This window comes from Trichomycterus rosablanca, chromosome 15 (genome assembly GCF_030014385.1).
Source record: "Trichomycterus rosablanca isolate fTriRos1 chromosome 15, fTriRos1.hap1, whole genome shotgun sequence".
NCBI classification, from domain to species: Eukaryota; Metazoa; Chordata; class Actinopteri; order Siluriformes; family Trichomycteridae; genus Trichomycterus; species Trichomycterus rosablanca.
Window position 1 is genome coordinate 23,361,293 of NC_086002.1, and position 17,522 is coordinate 23,378,814.

Sequence of the window (17,522 nt, forward strand, 5' to 3'; positions counted from 1 at the left end):
CACACACCCGCACGCATGCATACTCACCCACTCACACACACACACATTCATACACAAACTTACATGCACATACACTACCACGCGCACACACAAGAGAACCACACACATAAACACACACTCGCACTCACACACTCCCATGCATGCAGACATACATACACACACTTAGACTGTGACACGTAACTACTCGCATACACACACACACACACACACACACACACACACTCATACACAAACTTACATGCACTACCACGCACACACACGCGCGCACACACATAAACACACACCCGCACGCATGCATATACACACACACACACACACACACACACTCTCACAAACTCCCATGCATGTGTACATACTGTACATACACACACTTGGACTGTGACACGTAACTACTCGCGCACACACACACACACACACACACATACAGGCGCATACATACGTATGCTTATCACACACAAACTAACACACAAACGTACACACATACACTCACACGCTTAACTGCACACCTACTTAAACTGGAACAAATTACTTCCGTGGAATCGGTTCGTTGAATTGAACACGACAGGGTATCGACTCTTCATTGGTGTAGCGTTGAATCGGTACATTGACTCTGACCGACTCCTAGAATTAAACTAATTATTATTATTATTATTAGTTGTAATTAATGTGTATTACTAAATATCTAAATATCTACTTTCAAGAACTTTTTAGATGTTAAGAAATATCTAAAATTAAATAAGACACGTTTCTCGTTTTATGAAATGATTCGGTGATGAGCACGTGACCGGTTCTCAGGTTGTTAAAGGCAGAGCCCTTAGTAACCAACCTCATTAGTGTTTCCGCCTCTCAGCGATACAGACGTGTTTCTCAGTGCTCTACAAATTTATCTTTTCACAGCTCATCTACTGTATAAAAACACATGGACCTTGGCAAATTTCTGCCTAAAATCACTGAGGGAAGTCTCAGGAAGGTGGCGTGCGCCGCTGGCGTGGTACTGTTGGGTTCAGCCGGCTTGATTTATTACCGCCGTTGGCGCAGAACCAACCCGCCACCTGAGCTCTCTCAGCCGGCCACGAATGGTAAACAACACACCCCCCTCCCCGGTCAGTTAGCTATTAGCCGTTAGCTAATAAGCTTTGTGCACTTTGGTTGGCTAAAGTCAGTTCTGTACCGGGCACTGATGAATAATTGTATTAATTAATTAATAAATTAACGAATAAATGAGTCATTTGCTGTTAAGGGCAACTTTGTATCCAGACTGTAACATAAACACGAATTTTTTTTTTCAAAACACACCCAATGTCACACGCTGTACGATTTCTAAACACGCCCTATTTCAGAACACGCATTTTCTTTTAGCTCATACATCCTTAATCTACAGTGTATAGATTCTCCACTTGCTTTAACAATGCTTGTGCACTCACCACCAATAAATTAATATAATAATAATATGAATTCTTTTATTACTTTATTCTGTTGTAGACCATGAAGAAAGACTGGATGAGACCAGTGATCTTCAGGTGTGTCTAATTTAGGATTAAACTGTAACACTACAATTACATCGTATTACTTCATATTTATTTTTTTTGTGTGTATATGTGTTTGTTTTTAAGGTCGACATGCCAAACTGGCAATTGGTGGCCACTGACCCGCTGCCCACAGAGGAAGCCGTGATTCCGGTAGTTTTTCTTGTATTTTAGGTTAGGGGTGTGAGAGATGTCATGGTCATTACTTGTGACACAGTATTGACCTTTATGCTGTCATTTTACAGCATTCTGGCAATTGTGGACTGCAGAGCACATCCAGAATCATCCGGTTCCTCTCTACTGAATGTCACTGTTCTCAGTCTGAGGTATTCAAATATGTTGCAGTGTTGCAACTGTGACACAAACGTATCATCCAGTTTATATCTACTAATCTATGCTTTTGTGTTTGTTTAATAGTCAGTGCAGCTCAGACGACGCTTTGTGTGTGTGGTACAAGGGTCAGAGATCCAGCAGTGGTGGTTCACCATTGCTGACACCTGCCGTGTAAATCATCTTGTAAGAGCAGATCATTCACGTCCAGCTTTGTTTCGATTAGATGAGAATTTGTGTGCAGTCGTATGTTTTGAGTTTAAGATGAAATGCTCTTTTGCAGGGTTTCCCCTACTACACCACCAGTGAAGTTTCTTTCACTGGCATACATGTGAGAGCTCGTCTATTGTGTCCTTTCACATTGTGAAAAGTGCACATTTGTCTAAGTCTGTCTGATGCAATTTCTTCCTTTCAGAGTATTTCTGGAACGGTGACTGCATTTGTGTCCTGTCGCCGCTTGGAGACCTTCGCTAACGTCCTGCTGGAGGACCGTGTGGTAAATTCATCACACTGCCCGGATGTGATAACAGTACAGTGCTGCATTTTGTGTCTGGTTTGTCCAACATTGTGATGTTTGTTTTATTCTCAGCAAACCTTCCACGAGGTGACCAGGGACTGCAGCCAGCTGTGGGCCGACGGACAGGAGGACGCCGCTCACTGTGTGGAGAACTCCAGCTTTTACACACCGTACATGGACTTCGAGAGCGACTCCGAGGGCAGCGACGAGGGCAGTCTTTCTCCCGAGGAGAGCGAGGTGCCTTTCATCAGGTCAGGATCGTCCTCGGGTCATTTTAGTGGTGTTGTATACATGGCTGACTCAGTTTGACAGAAAGATTCATTCTAACCTCGTTCTTAGCTGCCACCTCAAGGACTGCGGCATCGCAGACGTCGCCCTGAAGCTGCCTGCGCTCCGTGAGGCGTTCTCTGTGAGTGCACCCTGAACCTCTCCCGTCTCTCTGATCACCAGACGTTACCACGCCTACAGATTTCCTCGTGTTCTGACCTTGTGCTTCATCTCCTGTTCAGACCCTGTTGACCAGCGTTCACCTCCAGAACTTGCTGTTTGTGAGCGGCAAAGAGCTGGTGATGCACCTAGCAGCCCTGAACAATCAGGTGACTTATCTCACCGGGTTACCTGATGCGGTTACCTAAAGAAACAAAGCGGTGTGTGTATTAAGAATGTGATTCTTTTTTGGACAGGATGTGCTCAAGGTGCAGCTCTCTTACGAGGCTCTGATTCGCTTCCTAAGAGGAGCAGCCAATCGGAGCTCAATCGAGCTGGAGATGTTGGAGATACAGGTAAAAAGAACGGCTTCTCTGTATGGGGGTACCTAAAGCCCCCCAAAGTTCCACAGCTGGATTTATATCAGAATCAGAATCGGGCTTTATTGGCCAAGTATGCTCACACATACTTGCAGTGCACAAAACATACAGTAAAGACAATCTTATTCACACAGCTCACTCTCTTCTTACACACACATTCATACCCGTAAACATAGAAAACATTGTAAACATTTAGCATGTGCAACTTACATTGGGGTTTTAAAAAGGTGCAGTTTTGTAAAAAAAATAATAATAATAATAATGTGTATGCTATTACATAAATTAAATAGGTAGTTTTGGATATTGGATTGTTCTAATACTTTTTAACATTTCAGCTGCACTTGAACTTTCTCGATGTGCTGTATGAACTCGTCGTCTTCGGCTGGTTCACGTTCGACTCTGCACCCGAGTTTGTGAGTGACTTATCGGCAGCTTTGACCTCATCGTATGATCATTCTCCATTCAAGTGGCCATAAAGTAAAAGTGTCTTATTCTTCTTTCCCAAAGATGGATGGAGGATTCCTGGATCAACTGTTTAAGCACATCATGAGTTGGGACCCGGAGATCTGGGAAACTGCAGCTCAGCAATGCTTCCTGGCTCTTCAAGTAACTGTCCGACATTTCATTTTACCCCACGTTACACGTCGTGAAGGAGAGTTTGTATTCTCACTGATATCATGTTGAAAATGTGTGTGTGTGTTTCGTTGATAGGATCAGCTGACCGAATTCCTCCGAGTGGTTTTCTCGCAGCCACTGGAGCTTTATGAAGATCCCAAAGGCCTGGCTCATGTGGTGCTGGAGCTCCTGAAGCGGCACGTCCAGCAGATGCTGCAGACCACGAAGAAATACTGAGCAACCCTCTCCATTTTACACGTAGATATAATGTTTAGATTGAACAGCTCACTTTATTGAGAAACACTTATCAGGTTCTTGTTGCTCAGATTTCTCGTGAGGTAAGTATGCCGTTTTTATCGTTTCTATAATGAACAAACACTAACGTTGGTCGTGCTTCTCTTTCACAGGTTTATCAGGGTATTTTAATAGCTCTTTTGTCAGTTTTATTACCACTGATAGATAATGATAATACTTTTTTATGATACTTACTGTGATTTATGTTATGTTGTGTAGAAATGAAAGTGATTCCACAATAGAGATGAATTATTTAAAGATGTGTTTTGGGTTTAAAGCATTTTAGTACGTATACGGTCATTTTTTTATTATGAACTTGTGTATTGTTTGTTTGTTTGTGTTTTACACTTGTGGTTACATTCATGACAAGAACGGTCGTTACACTCATTACACAAGGTTCATCACACGAGTTTATGTCTGCAACACAGTCTTGTCTCCAATTCACCTCACTTGCATGCCTTTGGACTGTGGGAGGAAACCGGAGGCCCCGGAGGAAACTCACACGGACACGGAGAGAACATACAAACTCCACGCGGAAAGGACCCGGACCGCCCCACCCGGACCTTCCTGCTGTGAGGCGACGGCGCTACACACTTTGCCGCCGCGCCGCCCACTCGTGTATTGTGTTTGTAATTCCTAGTTAAATAAACTGCTTTTGAATCAATGTTTGCCGTGTCTCATTTTTATTGACAAAATGTGCAGTTACATTGGATATCACATTCTGGTCTGGTTCTATGTCTGATTCTACAAGCCCAATTCAGAAAGAGTTGGGACAGTATGGAAAATGCATATCAAATAAAAACACAGAGCTCCTCACATTTAGTTTGACTTGTATTTCATTGCAGACAGGATGAGCCTGAGCTATTCCATGTTTTGTCTTGTCGACTCTTTTTTATTTATTAATAAACGTCCATTCGTGCGTTTCAGGCCTGCAACACAATCCACATTTTGTACAGCTGAGAATGTACGCATATAAAGAGAAATGATCAAAATGACCCTTTAAAATTGACCCATTTTGCCCAGCAACATTCAAGGAAACTAGTCACTACAGTCAACTTGACCTAAACCACAGGGTCGGATCTCATGTGACAAAAACGCTTTTCACAAAAGTGATTTTGTTCATTCAAACATGCACGTAGGACATTTTCTGACATTTCAACAACAACTAGTTCAAACACAACATGCAGACACTGATCTCCTAAAATTCTAGTCCAGTGCTCAGGATCAACAGGAACACACTTTTCATGTTTCTAATAGAAGAGCAGCACATCACCGCTGTCTAAAACTCCTTTACTGGCAGCAGTACTTGTCTGTCCAAAGATCTCTCACTGTTGTGTACAGGCTGAACAGCACAGAGATGAACACTGTTCAACCGTTCACCCCAGTGATCAAATAATATCAACTGAAATCCTTATTAATGAATAACTAATAAAAAAATTGTTCACGTTCAATCGAGCAAATCACTGTTATTCTGTTTTATGCTGACTTTTCACTTTCTCACCAAGAGCCAATTGGTGTGACTCGTCTGAGAGTCGCTGACCCAGTCCGCCAGGTGTGAATTGGGGTTCAACTGACTGCTTTATGAATGGCTGACCAATTGGTGTGAGCTCTTTTCTCCCTGTTATGAAGCAGTTTTCTCTTTTGTCTAATAGTGACGCTGCGTCTGAAACGCACCGCGGGTGTTGTGCTGGAGAGAAGATAAGAGTTGTTTTGCCGCCTGCATGAGGAATACACGTTCACGTCTGTAACAAACTCTACCAATCTGGCAACCGCGTCGAGAGGCGAGAGCTTCTAACACTTTACATGCTCATAAAGGAGATCATTTTCAAATCTGTCTGATTGCTGTTTGTTCCTTGCTTACTTGCAGCATCAATTTGTGCCATTTGAAGGATTGTTGGATGTTTATGGGCTATCTGTACATGCGGATGCTGGACTTGGAGTGGAGGTAAGTACGAGTTTATAGTTGTGCGCCTGATTCGACTCTGTTTTTCTTGAAAGACATTCTCCACCTCATTTACTGTGTGTAATGTCCTATAGGTGTTGTTCACTTGTACACCTGACATGCCATACATGCTTCTAGTTCTTATAAACTCGACATGACATTTCAAATATTTATAGATCTGTAGGTTATATATATATATATAGTTTTTAGTTCTTTATTTGTAGTACATGCATGTGTTTAGGTGTGCACTCACACGATGGACTCTGACATACATATGGGTCATTCTATAATTTGGGGTACATTCCATGTCCAATGATAATAATTATATTTATTCTAACTATTTTCTTTAAAAATGTCATATTTTACCTATTAATGGAAAACATGTTGTAATATCACAAAAACATTATGTGCATCCTATGCTTCATTTAGCTTGAAATTTCTCATGATCTTCCTAAATGAACAGTTTTAGCTGTGTCTGTTTTTTAAGTTGAGGGTGCCTTGGTTTCAAAATAACGAATAAAATCATTAAGGGCAACAACATCTATTTTTTTATTTATTTCAAAAGTTTAAATACTAAAGAAAAATAATATTTTTAAAATTGAGTTTCTCTTTTAAATAATTTAAATATCTTTATTTATTAATGTCCACAAAAGTTCTGTCAACTATGTTACTAACAGAACTCCACTCAGCAACTCAAAAATGGTTTGTTCTAAAACTATGTGACCAGCATTACATGATATCATTTTTCTCTGTGGTGGGTATATTGAACAAACTGTGGTGAATGTCCTCTTATTTTTTAAAATATTTGATCTATAATAGAACATTGTCAATGAGTATATTAATTGACTGTCAACTATGTTACATACATTGTTATGGTTACAATTTTTTTAAATAATTTTTATTCAAATGTATGTTCAAATTAAACGTTATTCTGTTCAAGAAATGACGTGGTCAGCCAGGCAAGGTCTACCACTGAAGTTATGGGTCAAAATAGGGAAATTGTCAACTATGTTACCTGTCAACTAAGTTACCTAGTAGTCTACATCTACTGTCCCTTTAAAATTAAAATAAAAAAAATTAATGTTCAAGCCTTGCAACTAGTGGATATGTTACACTAAAGGAATATATTAACTTGAACCACTGATTGTTTTATTGAGAGAGAACATTGTTTTTGTACTTTTTTGGTGATGTGAAAAGTACCCCAAATTATAGAATGACCCATATACACACACTTACACAGTTACATTTATATACATTTATGCAAACACTCACACATGCACACACAGATACATACACTAACACCAAATGATATGCACACCATGAACAAATACACACACACACACTCATGCACATGCACAAACTAACTCTCACATAAATACATACATACACACATCTAGACTGTGACACGTAACTACTCCATACACACACACACACACAAACTTACATGCACGTACACCACCATACACACAAGAGATCCACACACATAAACACACACATGTATACTCATCACACACTAGCACTCATGCATACTCACACACACACACACACACACACCCCAGCTAGCACAATCATCTGGCCCAGTTTCCACTTTTCTATCGGCACAGTCGGCCGAGTGTCAGAATCGGCCAGAATCAATGTAGCCAGATCCGGCCCAGTTGTTACCACAGCTGGGTTTGGCTGGTGCTCGTAGAAACGCGTGCGCGCCGACGCTGGTTGTCCGGCTGTGGCCCAGCGTCCAGTCTCTGATTCAGCGCCGGCAGAACTAGCGTCACCATAGCAACAGTGCGACGCGAGCCGTTGAAGAAGAGGACTCGTTCGTTCGTGTGAGGTAAATAAACATTTAATCTTAACAACTTTTTACTTAGTAAAATGTAAGCAGAAAGTATATTAATGAGTTTTGGAATAAGATAGAGAACAATTTGGAAATGGAAACTGTTAGGTAACGTTATCTAGTGAGTTTCAGGTTAACTGGTAGTCTGAACTGAAACACTTCAGGTAATGTTAGCTAAAAGGCTAACAGTTTCTAGCATTAGACAACAGCTGCTAAATAATTAAAGTTCATTGAATACTGTGGATAACGTAAACTTAAAAGCTACAATAAGCAACAAGAACAACAACAACAATAATAGTAATACAATAATAAGCAACAGAAGACCTACCATCTCTGACTACATCCACAAGGTGGACCAACAAAGCAGGTGTGTATAATTTAAGAGTGGACAGTGAGTGGACACGGTATTTGAAAACTCCAGCAGCGATGCTGTGTCTGATCCAGTCATATAAGCACAACACACAGTAACACACCACCAACCACGTCAGTGTCACTGCAGTGCTGAGAATCATCCACCACCTAAATAATACCTGCTCTGAGGTGGTCATGTGGAGGTCCTGACTATTGAAGAATAAGGTAAAAGGGGGCTAACAAAGTATGCAGAGTAACTGATGGACGACAGTGGAACTGTAGAGCTACAAAGTGCACCTATAGATAGATAACTTTATTAATCCCATAGGGAAAGTCAGTAAATGGTTAGTAAACTATATGGTTAGTGGAGCTGATAGAAAAAGAGTATACATACAAAGAGGTGGTTTTAATGTTATGGCTGATCGTATATAATTTTATAACCCAAAGATTGTCCCTTGTATTCTTTGTAGATATTCAAGTGTCCACTACCATCACTGAGCCACATTTGCTTATTCACCTCTCATACATGAGTAAAAACTATGAACACTACTCTGCAGCATCTAACAGCCGGAGTAGATCATCAGCCAAGGTCACAAGATCCAACAAGAAGGTTCTGGGTTCGATCCCCAGGTGGGGCGGTCTGGGTCCTTTCTGTGTTGTTTGCATGTTCTCCCCATGTCCGCGTAGGTTTCATCCGGGTGCTCCGGTTTCCTCCCACAGTCCAAAGACATGCAAGTGAGGTGAATTGGAGACACTAAATTGTTCATGTGTTTGATATAACCTTGAAAACTGATGAATCTTGTGTTATGAGTAACTACCGTTCCTGTCATGAATGTAACCAAAGTGTAAAACATGAGGTTAAAATCCTAATAAACAAACAAACAGTACTTCTTTATATTGTATATATATATATAATTTACTTTTATAATTATTATTCTTATATGCAATTATATGTTATTTTCTATGTATAGTATTCATATAGCTGTCATTTTGGTTCACTTTTGTAATTGGTCTTATTTATAATATTCTGATTATTACTATTATACTACTTGCTGCAATTATCTTAATAAAATACTTTCTACTGCACAATCTGTAGTTAATCTGTAGCATAAATCTACTATTTTTTCTATGAGGATGTGAAAGGAGAAGAAAACGGTAAATAAATGGTATCGTAGTGCATTGGGGGCTATTCCGGCCCAGTTATGGGAGAGTCGGCGGAGATCTGGCATCTGGATTTGGGCCAGTGTATTTGGCCCGATTCTGGGCAGTCATTCAAAAAGAGTCAGAGCCGACACGGGCTGCCGGTGTTACCGGAGTGTTATTGCAAGGTTGTCTAAAGTTTTCAATAATTTAAAGGTTAGTACAAGGTTCCCTTAAGGTTTCAATAATTTTAAGGTTACGGGAACGTTAGGGGAACGTTCCCAGAACTATAATGCACAACCAAACGGGAACGTTCTATTTCCGTAAAGAAAACTTTCCTGGGGAACCAAAGGGCAACCAAAATGATCCGTTCCCAGAACGTTCTGGGAACCAAAAACTAACGTTCCCGGAACGTTCTGGGAACCAAAAATTGTTAGCTGGGAGGTAAATAACACTTCTATTTAAAAGAAAATCTTCCATTTTAAGAAGCTCCAGCATTGTAGAAGGCTATAAAAAGTAAAATCAATTTTCAATGCTGATTTAGCGTAATAGTGTTGGTCAGTCTGTATCATATTCTTGAAAAGAAAATTAAAATTAGTTCTCCATGCATTCACACTGGCATGTTCTGGGATTCAGTTGAGTCTCATCAGTACACACAAGTTGGCAGCCAAATGATAAAGTATTGCAAAGGAATATCTTTGAAATTCTTCCTCATAATGTTAAGGTTGCTATGTTTTGTTTTTTCACTTGTCAAAGAAAATGAAGAGAAAAAAAGCTTATTATTAGTATGCAGGTCTTCGTGATGTATTTCTACATGGCACTCACTGTCTGTATAGGTAAATGAGTGAGTGACCACATAAAAAAAGTATCAGTTTCTGTGCCACCCCTGTGTGAGCAATGGTCTCAGTCTGGCCACCCCTGTGAAAATTGTCTGGCTCCGCCACTGCCCATTTGTTCTTTCAGCTACATGACAGTTAAGCACCCTGGACTCGACCTAGTCCTGCTTGGTAGCTGTGTTTTACTTCGCACTAAACAGACTGTTTTTCTAGTAGAAAATGAAGCTCACATCCGCTTATAAATACATGTGGAAAACACCAAGGCTTTGTTTGCTCTTTTCAGTCTGTGTCTACAAGAAGATCGGGTTTCCTCAGCATATTTTTACGTGTAATAAGATGTGAAATGTGCGCTGCGTCGCTTTACGCATCAGGAGCGGTGTGCTGTTTTAGCAGAACACAAGGAAACAGAGCATCGTTAGGTTCCCTTTGCGGGCTTTTACATGAACGAGAGAGCTTATGTTCGGCCGACGTGCACTTTATTACCTCGTATTTTATATCAGGACTTGTATTTTAATCGTTATTTGCCATGAGAAAACACAAGTGCGCATGTGTCACGGAAGCACACAGACGCTGCGCGGGCCGAGCTGAGTCTACACAGTTCTCATGTGTGCTATAAAGCCCCGCCCCCTCTCGTAAGAGGGAGGAATCTCTGTACAACAGAGCACAGCGCTTCACTCGCTCTTTCTTAGCGCCGTTTTAGCTCCAACAACGATGGTAGAAGAAGCTCCAGCACCGGCCAGCTCGGCCCCCGCCAAGGCTCCTAAAAAGAAGACCGCGACCAAACCCAAGAAAGCGGGTCCCAGCGTCGGCGAGCTGATCGTCAAAGCTGTTTCCGCTTCCAAGGAGAGGAGCGGCGTGTCCCTGGCCGCCCTGAAGAAAGCTCTGTCTGCAGGTGGATACGACGTGGAGAAGAACAACTCCCGCGTCAAACTCGCCGTCAAAAGCCTGGTGACCAAGGGCACCCTGGTGCAGACCAAGGGCACCGGCGCCTCAGGCTCTTTCAAGCTCAACAAGAAGCAGACCGAGGCGAAGAAGCCCGCGGCCAAAAAAGCCGCCGCTCCTAAAGTGAAAAAGGCCGCAAAGAAACCCGCCGCTGCAAAGAAGCCCAAGAAGGTAACAGCCAAGAAGCCCGAAGCCGCTAAGAAGTCCCCCAAGAAGAACAAGAAACCCGCTGCTGCCGCTAACAAAGCCACCAAGAGCCCCAAGAAGGCTAAGAAGCCGGCGACCCCCAAGAAGGCAGCCAAGAGTCCTAAAAAAGCCAAGGCAGCCAAACCCAAAACCGCTAAGCACAAAGCGGCCAAGGCCAAAAAAGCTGCACCCAAGAAGAAGTAAACATGTTCCTGTTTTATTACCTTCGTTTTCTTAAAACGGCTCTTTTAAGAGCCACCTATATCCTCCCATAAAGAGTCGCATTTCCTAAACACATACATACATATAAACATGCATGCGAACTGTTCATACATGCAGCCATCCATACATACATACAGTGTATCACAAAAGTGAGTACACCCCTCACATTTCTGCAGATATTTAAGTATATCTTTTCATGGGACAACACTGACAAAATGACACTTTGACACAATGAAAAGTAGTCTGTGTGCAGCTTATATAACAGTGTAAATTTATTCTTCCCTCAAAATAACTCAATATACAGCCATTAATGTCTAAACCACCGGCAACAAAAGTGAGTACACCCCTTAGTGAAAGTTCCTGAAGTGTCAATATTTTGTGTGGCCACCATTATTTCCCAGAACTGCCTTAACTTTCCTGGGCATGGAGTTTACCAGAGCTTCACAGGTTGCCACTGGAATGCTTTTCCACTCCTCCATGACGACATCACGGAGCTGGCGGATATTCGAGACTTTGCGCTCCTCCACCTTCCACTTGAGGATGCCCCAAAGATGTTCTATTGGGTTTAGGTCTGGAGACATGCTTGGCCAGTCCATCACCTTTACCCACAGCCTCTTCAATAAAGCAGTGGTCGTCTTAGAGGTGTGTTTGGGGTCATTATCATGCTGGAACACTGCCCTGCGACCCAGTTTCCGGAGGGAGGGGATCATGCTCTGCTTCAGTATTTCACAGTACATATTGGAGTTCATGTGTCCCTCAATGAAATGTAACTCCCCAACACCTGCTGCACTCATGCAGCCCCAGACCATGGCATTCCCACCACCATGCTTGACTGTAGGCATGACACACTTATCTTTGTACTCCTCACCTGATTGCCGCCACACATGCTTGAGACCATCTGAACCAAACAAATTAATCTTGGTCTCATCAGACCATAGGACATGGTTCCAGTAATCCATGTCCTTTGTTGACATGTCTTCAGCAAACTGTTTGCGGGCTTTCTTGTGTAGAGACTTCAGAAGAGGCTTCCTTCTGGGGTGACAGCCATGCAGACCAATTTGATGTAGTGTGCGGCGTATGGTCTGAGCACTGACAGGCTGACCCCCCACCTTTTCAATCTCTGCAGCAATGCTGACAGCACTCCTGCGCCTATCTTTCAAAGACAGCAGTTGGATGTGACGCTGAGCACGTGCACTCAGCTTCTTTGGACGACCAACGCGAGGTCTGTTCTGAGTGGACCCTGCTCTTTTAAAACGCTGGATGATCTTGGCCACTGTGCTGCAGCTCAGTTTCAGGGTGTTGGCAATCTTCTTGTAGCCTTGGCCATCTTCATGTAGCGTAACAATTCATCTTTTAAGATCCTCAGAGAGTTCTTTGCCATGAGGTGCCATGTTGGAACTTTCAGTGACCAGTATGAGAGAGTGTGAGAGCTGTACTACTAAATGGAACACACCTGCTCCCTATGCACACCTGAGACCTAGTAACACTAACAAATCACATGACATTTTGGAGGGAAAATGACAAGCAGTGCTCAATTTGGACATTTAGGGGTGTAGTCTCTTAGGGGTGTACTTACTTTTGTTGCCGGTGGTTTAGACGTTAATGGCTGTATATTGAGTTATTTTGAGGGAAGAATAAATTTACACTGTTATATAAGCTGCACACAGACTACTTTTCATTGTGTCAAAGTGTCATTTTGTCAGTGTTGTCCCATGAAAAGATATACTTAAATATCTGCAGAAATGTGAGGGGTGTACTCACTTTTGTGATACACTGTACATATTATGTGGAGAGTGTAATAAGCAAGGAGTTCAAAACACTAAGCATGACTGGCCTGTTTTATGTATAATAATGATTTTGTCACACATCCTCATAAAACTGTCCGTATAAATGTGTATATGTATGTGCACTCACGTATATGAGCTCTTTACATAATGTAATTGTTAGTGTAAATGTTATTGTGACATAATATAATGTAATTGTTGCTTAAGAGAAGCTTTTCTGTATCATACATTACATGGACGGGAGAACGGAGGAGCAAAATTAAAACTTTAAACTTAGATTTTGAAATAAATAAAAAAACAATTATGTTTGGAATCTTTGAAAACACTTATCAAAAAATAAATGACCTTTATTGGTTAGTTGTCTGTATTGTTAATACAAAAATCTGGAAAACTAGGTGTAAAATGATTATCGAACAATGCAATATACCCCCAGATATTGTTTTTAAACAAATTGTATGCCACCTCAGAAGACTAAAAAATGAACACTTGCGTACAAAAAAAAAACTCACTCCCTTGGTCAATATTAAGAATGTAATCTATTTTGTTACACTCAGCAAAAATTTAGAGTATAAAAAAAAAAATGATAATAATATATGAATAAATAAATAATAATAATTATAATAGAATACATAAATAAATAAATAAACATCTATAAAAAGGGAAAATAAAAAAAAACAAGATCTGAGGACACTCTTTCTGTATTTGTTTTATTCTTGAAATTGTAATAAATACTTTGAACTGATGTAATTATCTTGATAATGTATTGATCTGCATATATTTGTAATGTGATTTAATCTTGTCAAATAAAGCTATTTAAAAATTGAGAACGGAGAAGAAGAGAGGGGAGGAGGGAGGGGGCGGGGCAATATGTGAGGGGGGCGTGTATGTTTCGTTACTGAGACATGACCGCGCGTTTAGGATTGGCCCAGCTGTGCCTTCGCTCTAAGCCAATAGGAGAGAGGCCAGTTTGCCTATATCATACCGCTTCGAGCTCTGCTCCAGTTTACTTCAGGTTTGTTCCACGAACACGTCTGATCATCACGATGAGTGGCCGAGGAAAGACCGGCGGTAAGACTCGGGCTAAAGCCAAGACTCGTTCATCTCGTGCCGGTCTTCAGTTCCCTGTGGGCCGTGTTCACAGACTGCTACGTAAGGGTAATTACGCCCACCGTGTGGGAGCTGGTGCTCCTGTCTACTTGGCTGCCGTGCTGGAGTATCTGACCGCTGAGATCCTCGAGTTGGCTGGTAACGCCGCCAGAGATAACAAGAAGTCTCGTATCATCCCTCGTCATCTGCAGTTGGCCGTGCGTAACGACGAGGAGTTAAACAGACTGCTTGGAGGTGTAACCATCGCTCAGGGCGGTGTGCTGCCTAACATCCAGGCTGTTCTGTTGCCCAAGAAGACCGAGAAAGGAGCCAAGGCCAAGTAAAGTCGCTCTCGTGTTATAACCAAAAGGCTCTTTTAAGAGCCCCCCATTTCCACAGAAAAAGTGCAATTTCCCCAGATAATGTGTAAATATAACAAATGTAATATCGTTTCATAGGCTCACACGGCATAAAACTCGCATGATTTATGACATGGTAAAATTAACAAGTCAATATGTACGATTTATTTTTTCCCTTTCTATTTATCTTTATATATATACAGTGTATCACAAAAGTGAGTACACCCCTCACATTTCTGCAGATATTTAAGTATATCTTTTCATGGGACAACACTGACAAAATGATACTTTGACACAATGAAAAGTAGTCTGTGTGCAGCTTATATAACAGTGTAAATTTATTCTTCCCTCAAAATAACTCAATATACAGCCATTAATGTCTAAACCACCGGCAACAAAAGTGAGTACACCCCTTAGTGAAAGTTCCTGAAGTGTCAATATTTTGTGTGGCCACCATTATTTCCCAGAACTGCCTTAACTCTCCTGGGCATGGAGTTTACCAGAGCTTCACAGGTTGCCACTGGAATGCTTTTCCACTCCTCCATGACGACATCACGGAGCTGGCGGATATTCGAGACTTTGCGCTCCTCCACCTTCCGCTTGAGGATGCCCCAAAGATGTTCTATTGGGTTTAGGTCTGGGGACATGCTTGGCCAGTCCATCACCTTTACCCTCAGCCTCTTCAATAAAGCAGTGGTCGTCTTAGAGGTGTGTTTGGGGTCATTATCATGCTGAAACACTGCCCTGCGACCTAGTTTCCGGAGGGAGGGGATCATGCTCTGCTCAGTATTTCACAGTACATATTGGAGTTCATGTGTCCCTCAATGAAATGTAACTCCCCAACACCTGCGGCACTCATGCAGCCCAAGACCATGGCATTCCCACCACCATGCTTGACTGTAGGCATGACACACTTATCTTTGTACTCCTCACCTGATTGCCGCCACACATGCTTGAGACCATCTGAACCAAACAAATTAATCTTGGTCTCATCAGACCATAGGACATGGTTCCAGTAATCCATGTCCTTTGTTGACATGTCTTCAGCAAACTGTTTGTGGCCTTTCTTGTGTAGAGACTTCAGAAGAGGCTTCCTTCTGGGGTGACAGCCATGCAGACCAATTTGATGTAGTGTGTGGCGTATGGTCTGAGCACTGACAGGCTGACCCCCCACCTTTTCAATCTCTGCAGCAATGCTGACAGCACTCCTGCGCCTATCTTTCAAAGACAGCAGTTGGATGTGACGCTGAGCACGTGCACTCAGCTTCTTTGGACGACCAACGCGAGGTCTGTTCTGAGTGGACCCTGCTCTTTTAAAACGCTGGATGATCTTGGCCACTGTGCTGCAGCTCAGTTTCAGGGTGTTGGCAATCTTCTTGTAGCCTTGGCCATCTTCATGTAGCGCAACAATTCATCTTTTAAGATCCTCAGAGAGTTCTTTGCCATGAGGTGCCATGTTGGAACTTTCAGTGACCAGTATGAGAGAGTGTGAGAGCTGTACTACTAAATTGAACACACCTGCTCCCTATGCACACCTGAGACCTAGTAACACTAGCGAGTCACTTGACATTTTGGAGGGAAAATGACAAGCAGTGCTCAATTTGGACATTTAGGGGTGTAGTCTCTTAGGGGTGTACTCACTTTTGTTGCCGGTGGTTTAGACATTAATGGCTGTATATTGAGTTATTTTGAGGGAAGAATAAATTTACACTGTTATATAAGCTGCACACAGACTACTTTTCATTGTGTCAAAGTGTCATTTTGTCAGTGTTGTCCCATGAAAAGATATACTTAAATATCTGCAGAAATGTGAGGGGTGTACTCACTTTTGTGATACACTGTATATATCACTTGCAGTAGCAAAACCAACAATTTAGACGATTAAAAGTGGTGCAGCAAACGTGTTTGTGTAATACACATGGAACAAAAATAATAATAATGCTAATAATAATATGGAAAATGAACGAAATATTCAATAATATATTTTTTAAAAAGGTATATACTTTAAATCCGATTGTAGGCTGTGTTTTAAAAGCACAAAGAGACAAAGGAAAGTATTATAAATCCCGCCAACAGCATAGAGGAAATACTTTGTTTTTTAAAACGAGGCAGCGGCAGAACACCGACCAGTCAGCGACATTTGACGTAAACACGTTCGTCCAATGAGAAAAGAGCTTCATCAAGACGCACAATGAGCGCGGAGCGGCTCTGGTACTTAAATAGAGCGTGTTGGGCGGGTTAACATATTCTGTTCTACAGTTGGTGAAGTGCAGAGTTCCAGACGCGATGGCAAGAACCAAGCAGACCGCTCGTAAATCCACCGGTGGTAAAGCGCCGAGGAAGCAGCTCGCCACTAAGGCTGCCCGCAAGAGCGCCCCGGCTACCGGCGGTGTGAAGAAACCTCACCGTTACAGGCCAGGTACCGTGGCTCTGCGTGAAATCCGCCGTTATCAGAAGTCCACTGAGCTGCTCATCCGCAAGCTGCCCTTCCAGCGCCTGGTTAGAGAGATCGCTCAGGACTTTAAGACCGATCTGCGCTTCCAGAGTTCTGCCGTCATGGCTCTGCAGGAGGCCAGTGAGGCTTACCTGGTCGGCCTGTTCGAGGACACCAACCTGTGCGCCATCCATGCCAAGAGGGTGACCATCATGCCTAAGGACATCCAGCTGGCCCGCCGTATTCGCGGAGAGCGTGCTTAAACGAACCCACTCCATCCAGTTATCCCCAAAGGCTCTTTTAAGAGCCACTTACATGCTT

The 17,522-nt window shown here is 42.2% G+C and overlaps 5 protein-coding genes across 5 annotated transcripts in view; 4 read left to right on the forward strand and 1 right to left on the reverse strand.

Annotated features, from left to right (window-relative positions):
- The window catches only part of LOC134329073 (histone H2B-like), a 68,695-nt gene that overhangs the window by 39,790 nt on the left and 11,383 nt on the right, over positions 1-17,522 (reverse strand). The gene's annotated exons all lie outside the window — the stretch shown is intronic.
- On the forward strand, positions 910-4,752 carry LOC134328391 (uncharacterized). The gene is made up of 14 exons (XM_063009493.1): positions 910-1,079; positions 1,483-1,520; positions 1,614-1,679; positions 1,772-1,852; positions 1,944-2,042; positions 2,140-2,187; positions 2,272-2,352; positions 2,446-2,624; positions 2,713-2,782; positions 2,883-2,969; positions 3,057-3,155; positions 3,515-3,592; positions 3,687-3,785; positions 3,891-4,752. Exons 1-14 carry the CDS (start codon positions 920-922, stop codon positions 4,029-4,031), a joined length of 1,326 nt encoding a protein of 441 aa, XP_062865563.1. The 5' UTR covers positions 910-919; the 3' UTR covers positions 4,032-4,752.
- Positions 10,899-11,520, forward strand: LOC134328829 (histone H1-like). The gene has a single exon (XM_063010059.1). It carries the CDS (start codon positions 10,900-10,902, stop codon positions 11,518-11,520), a length of 621 nt encoding a protein of 206 aa, XP_062866129.1. The 5' UTR covers position 10,899.
- Positions 14,350-14,740, forward strand: LOC134329047 (histone H2A-like; the record flags this gene model as incomplete). Its single annotated transcript, XM_063010292.1, has 1 exon — positions 14,350-14,740. A coding segment is annotated over exon 1 (375 nt), but the record flags the coding sequence as incomplete, so codon positions are not given.
- Positions 17,054-17,464, forward strand: LOC134328954 (histone H3). The gene has a single exon (XM_063010195.1). It carries the CDS (start codon positions 17,054-17,056, stop codon positions 17,462-17,464), a length of 411 nt encoding a protein of 136 aa, XP_062866265.1.

Coding starts and splice junctions, on each gene's coding strand:
- LOC134328391 (XM_063009493.1), top strand. CDS start 920: ATGGACCTTGGCAAATTTCTGCCTAAAATCACTGAGGGAAGTCTCAGG. Junction 1,080..1,482: donor CTCTCAGCCGGCCACGAATG/GTAAACAACACA, acceptor ATTCTGTTGTAG/ACCATGAAGAAAGACTGGAT. Junction 3,786..3,890: donor AATGCTTCCTGGCTCTTCAA/GTAACTGTCCGA, acceptor TTTCGTTGATAG/GATCAGCTGACCGAATTCCT.
- LOC134328829 (XM_063010059.1), top strand. CDS start 10,900: ATGGTAGAAGAAGCTCCAGCACCGGCCAGCTCGGCCCCCGCCAAGGCT.
- LOC134328954 (XM_063010195.1), top strand. CDS start 17,054: ATGGCAAGAACCAAGCAGACCGCTCGTAAATCCACCGGTGGTAAAGCG.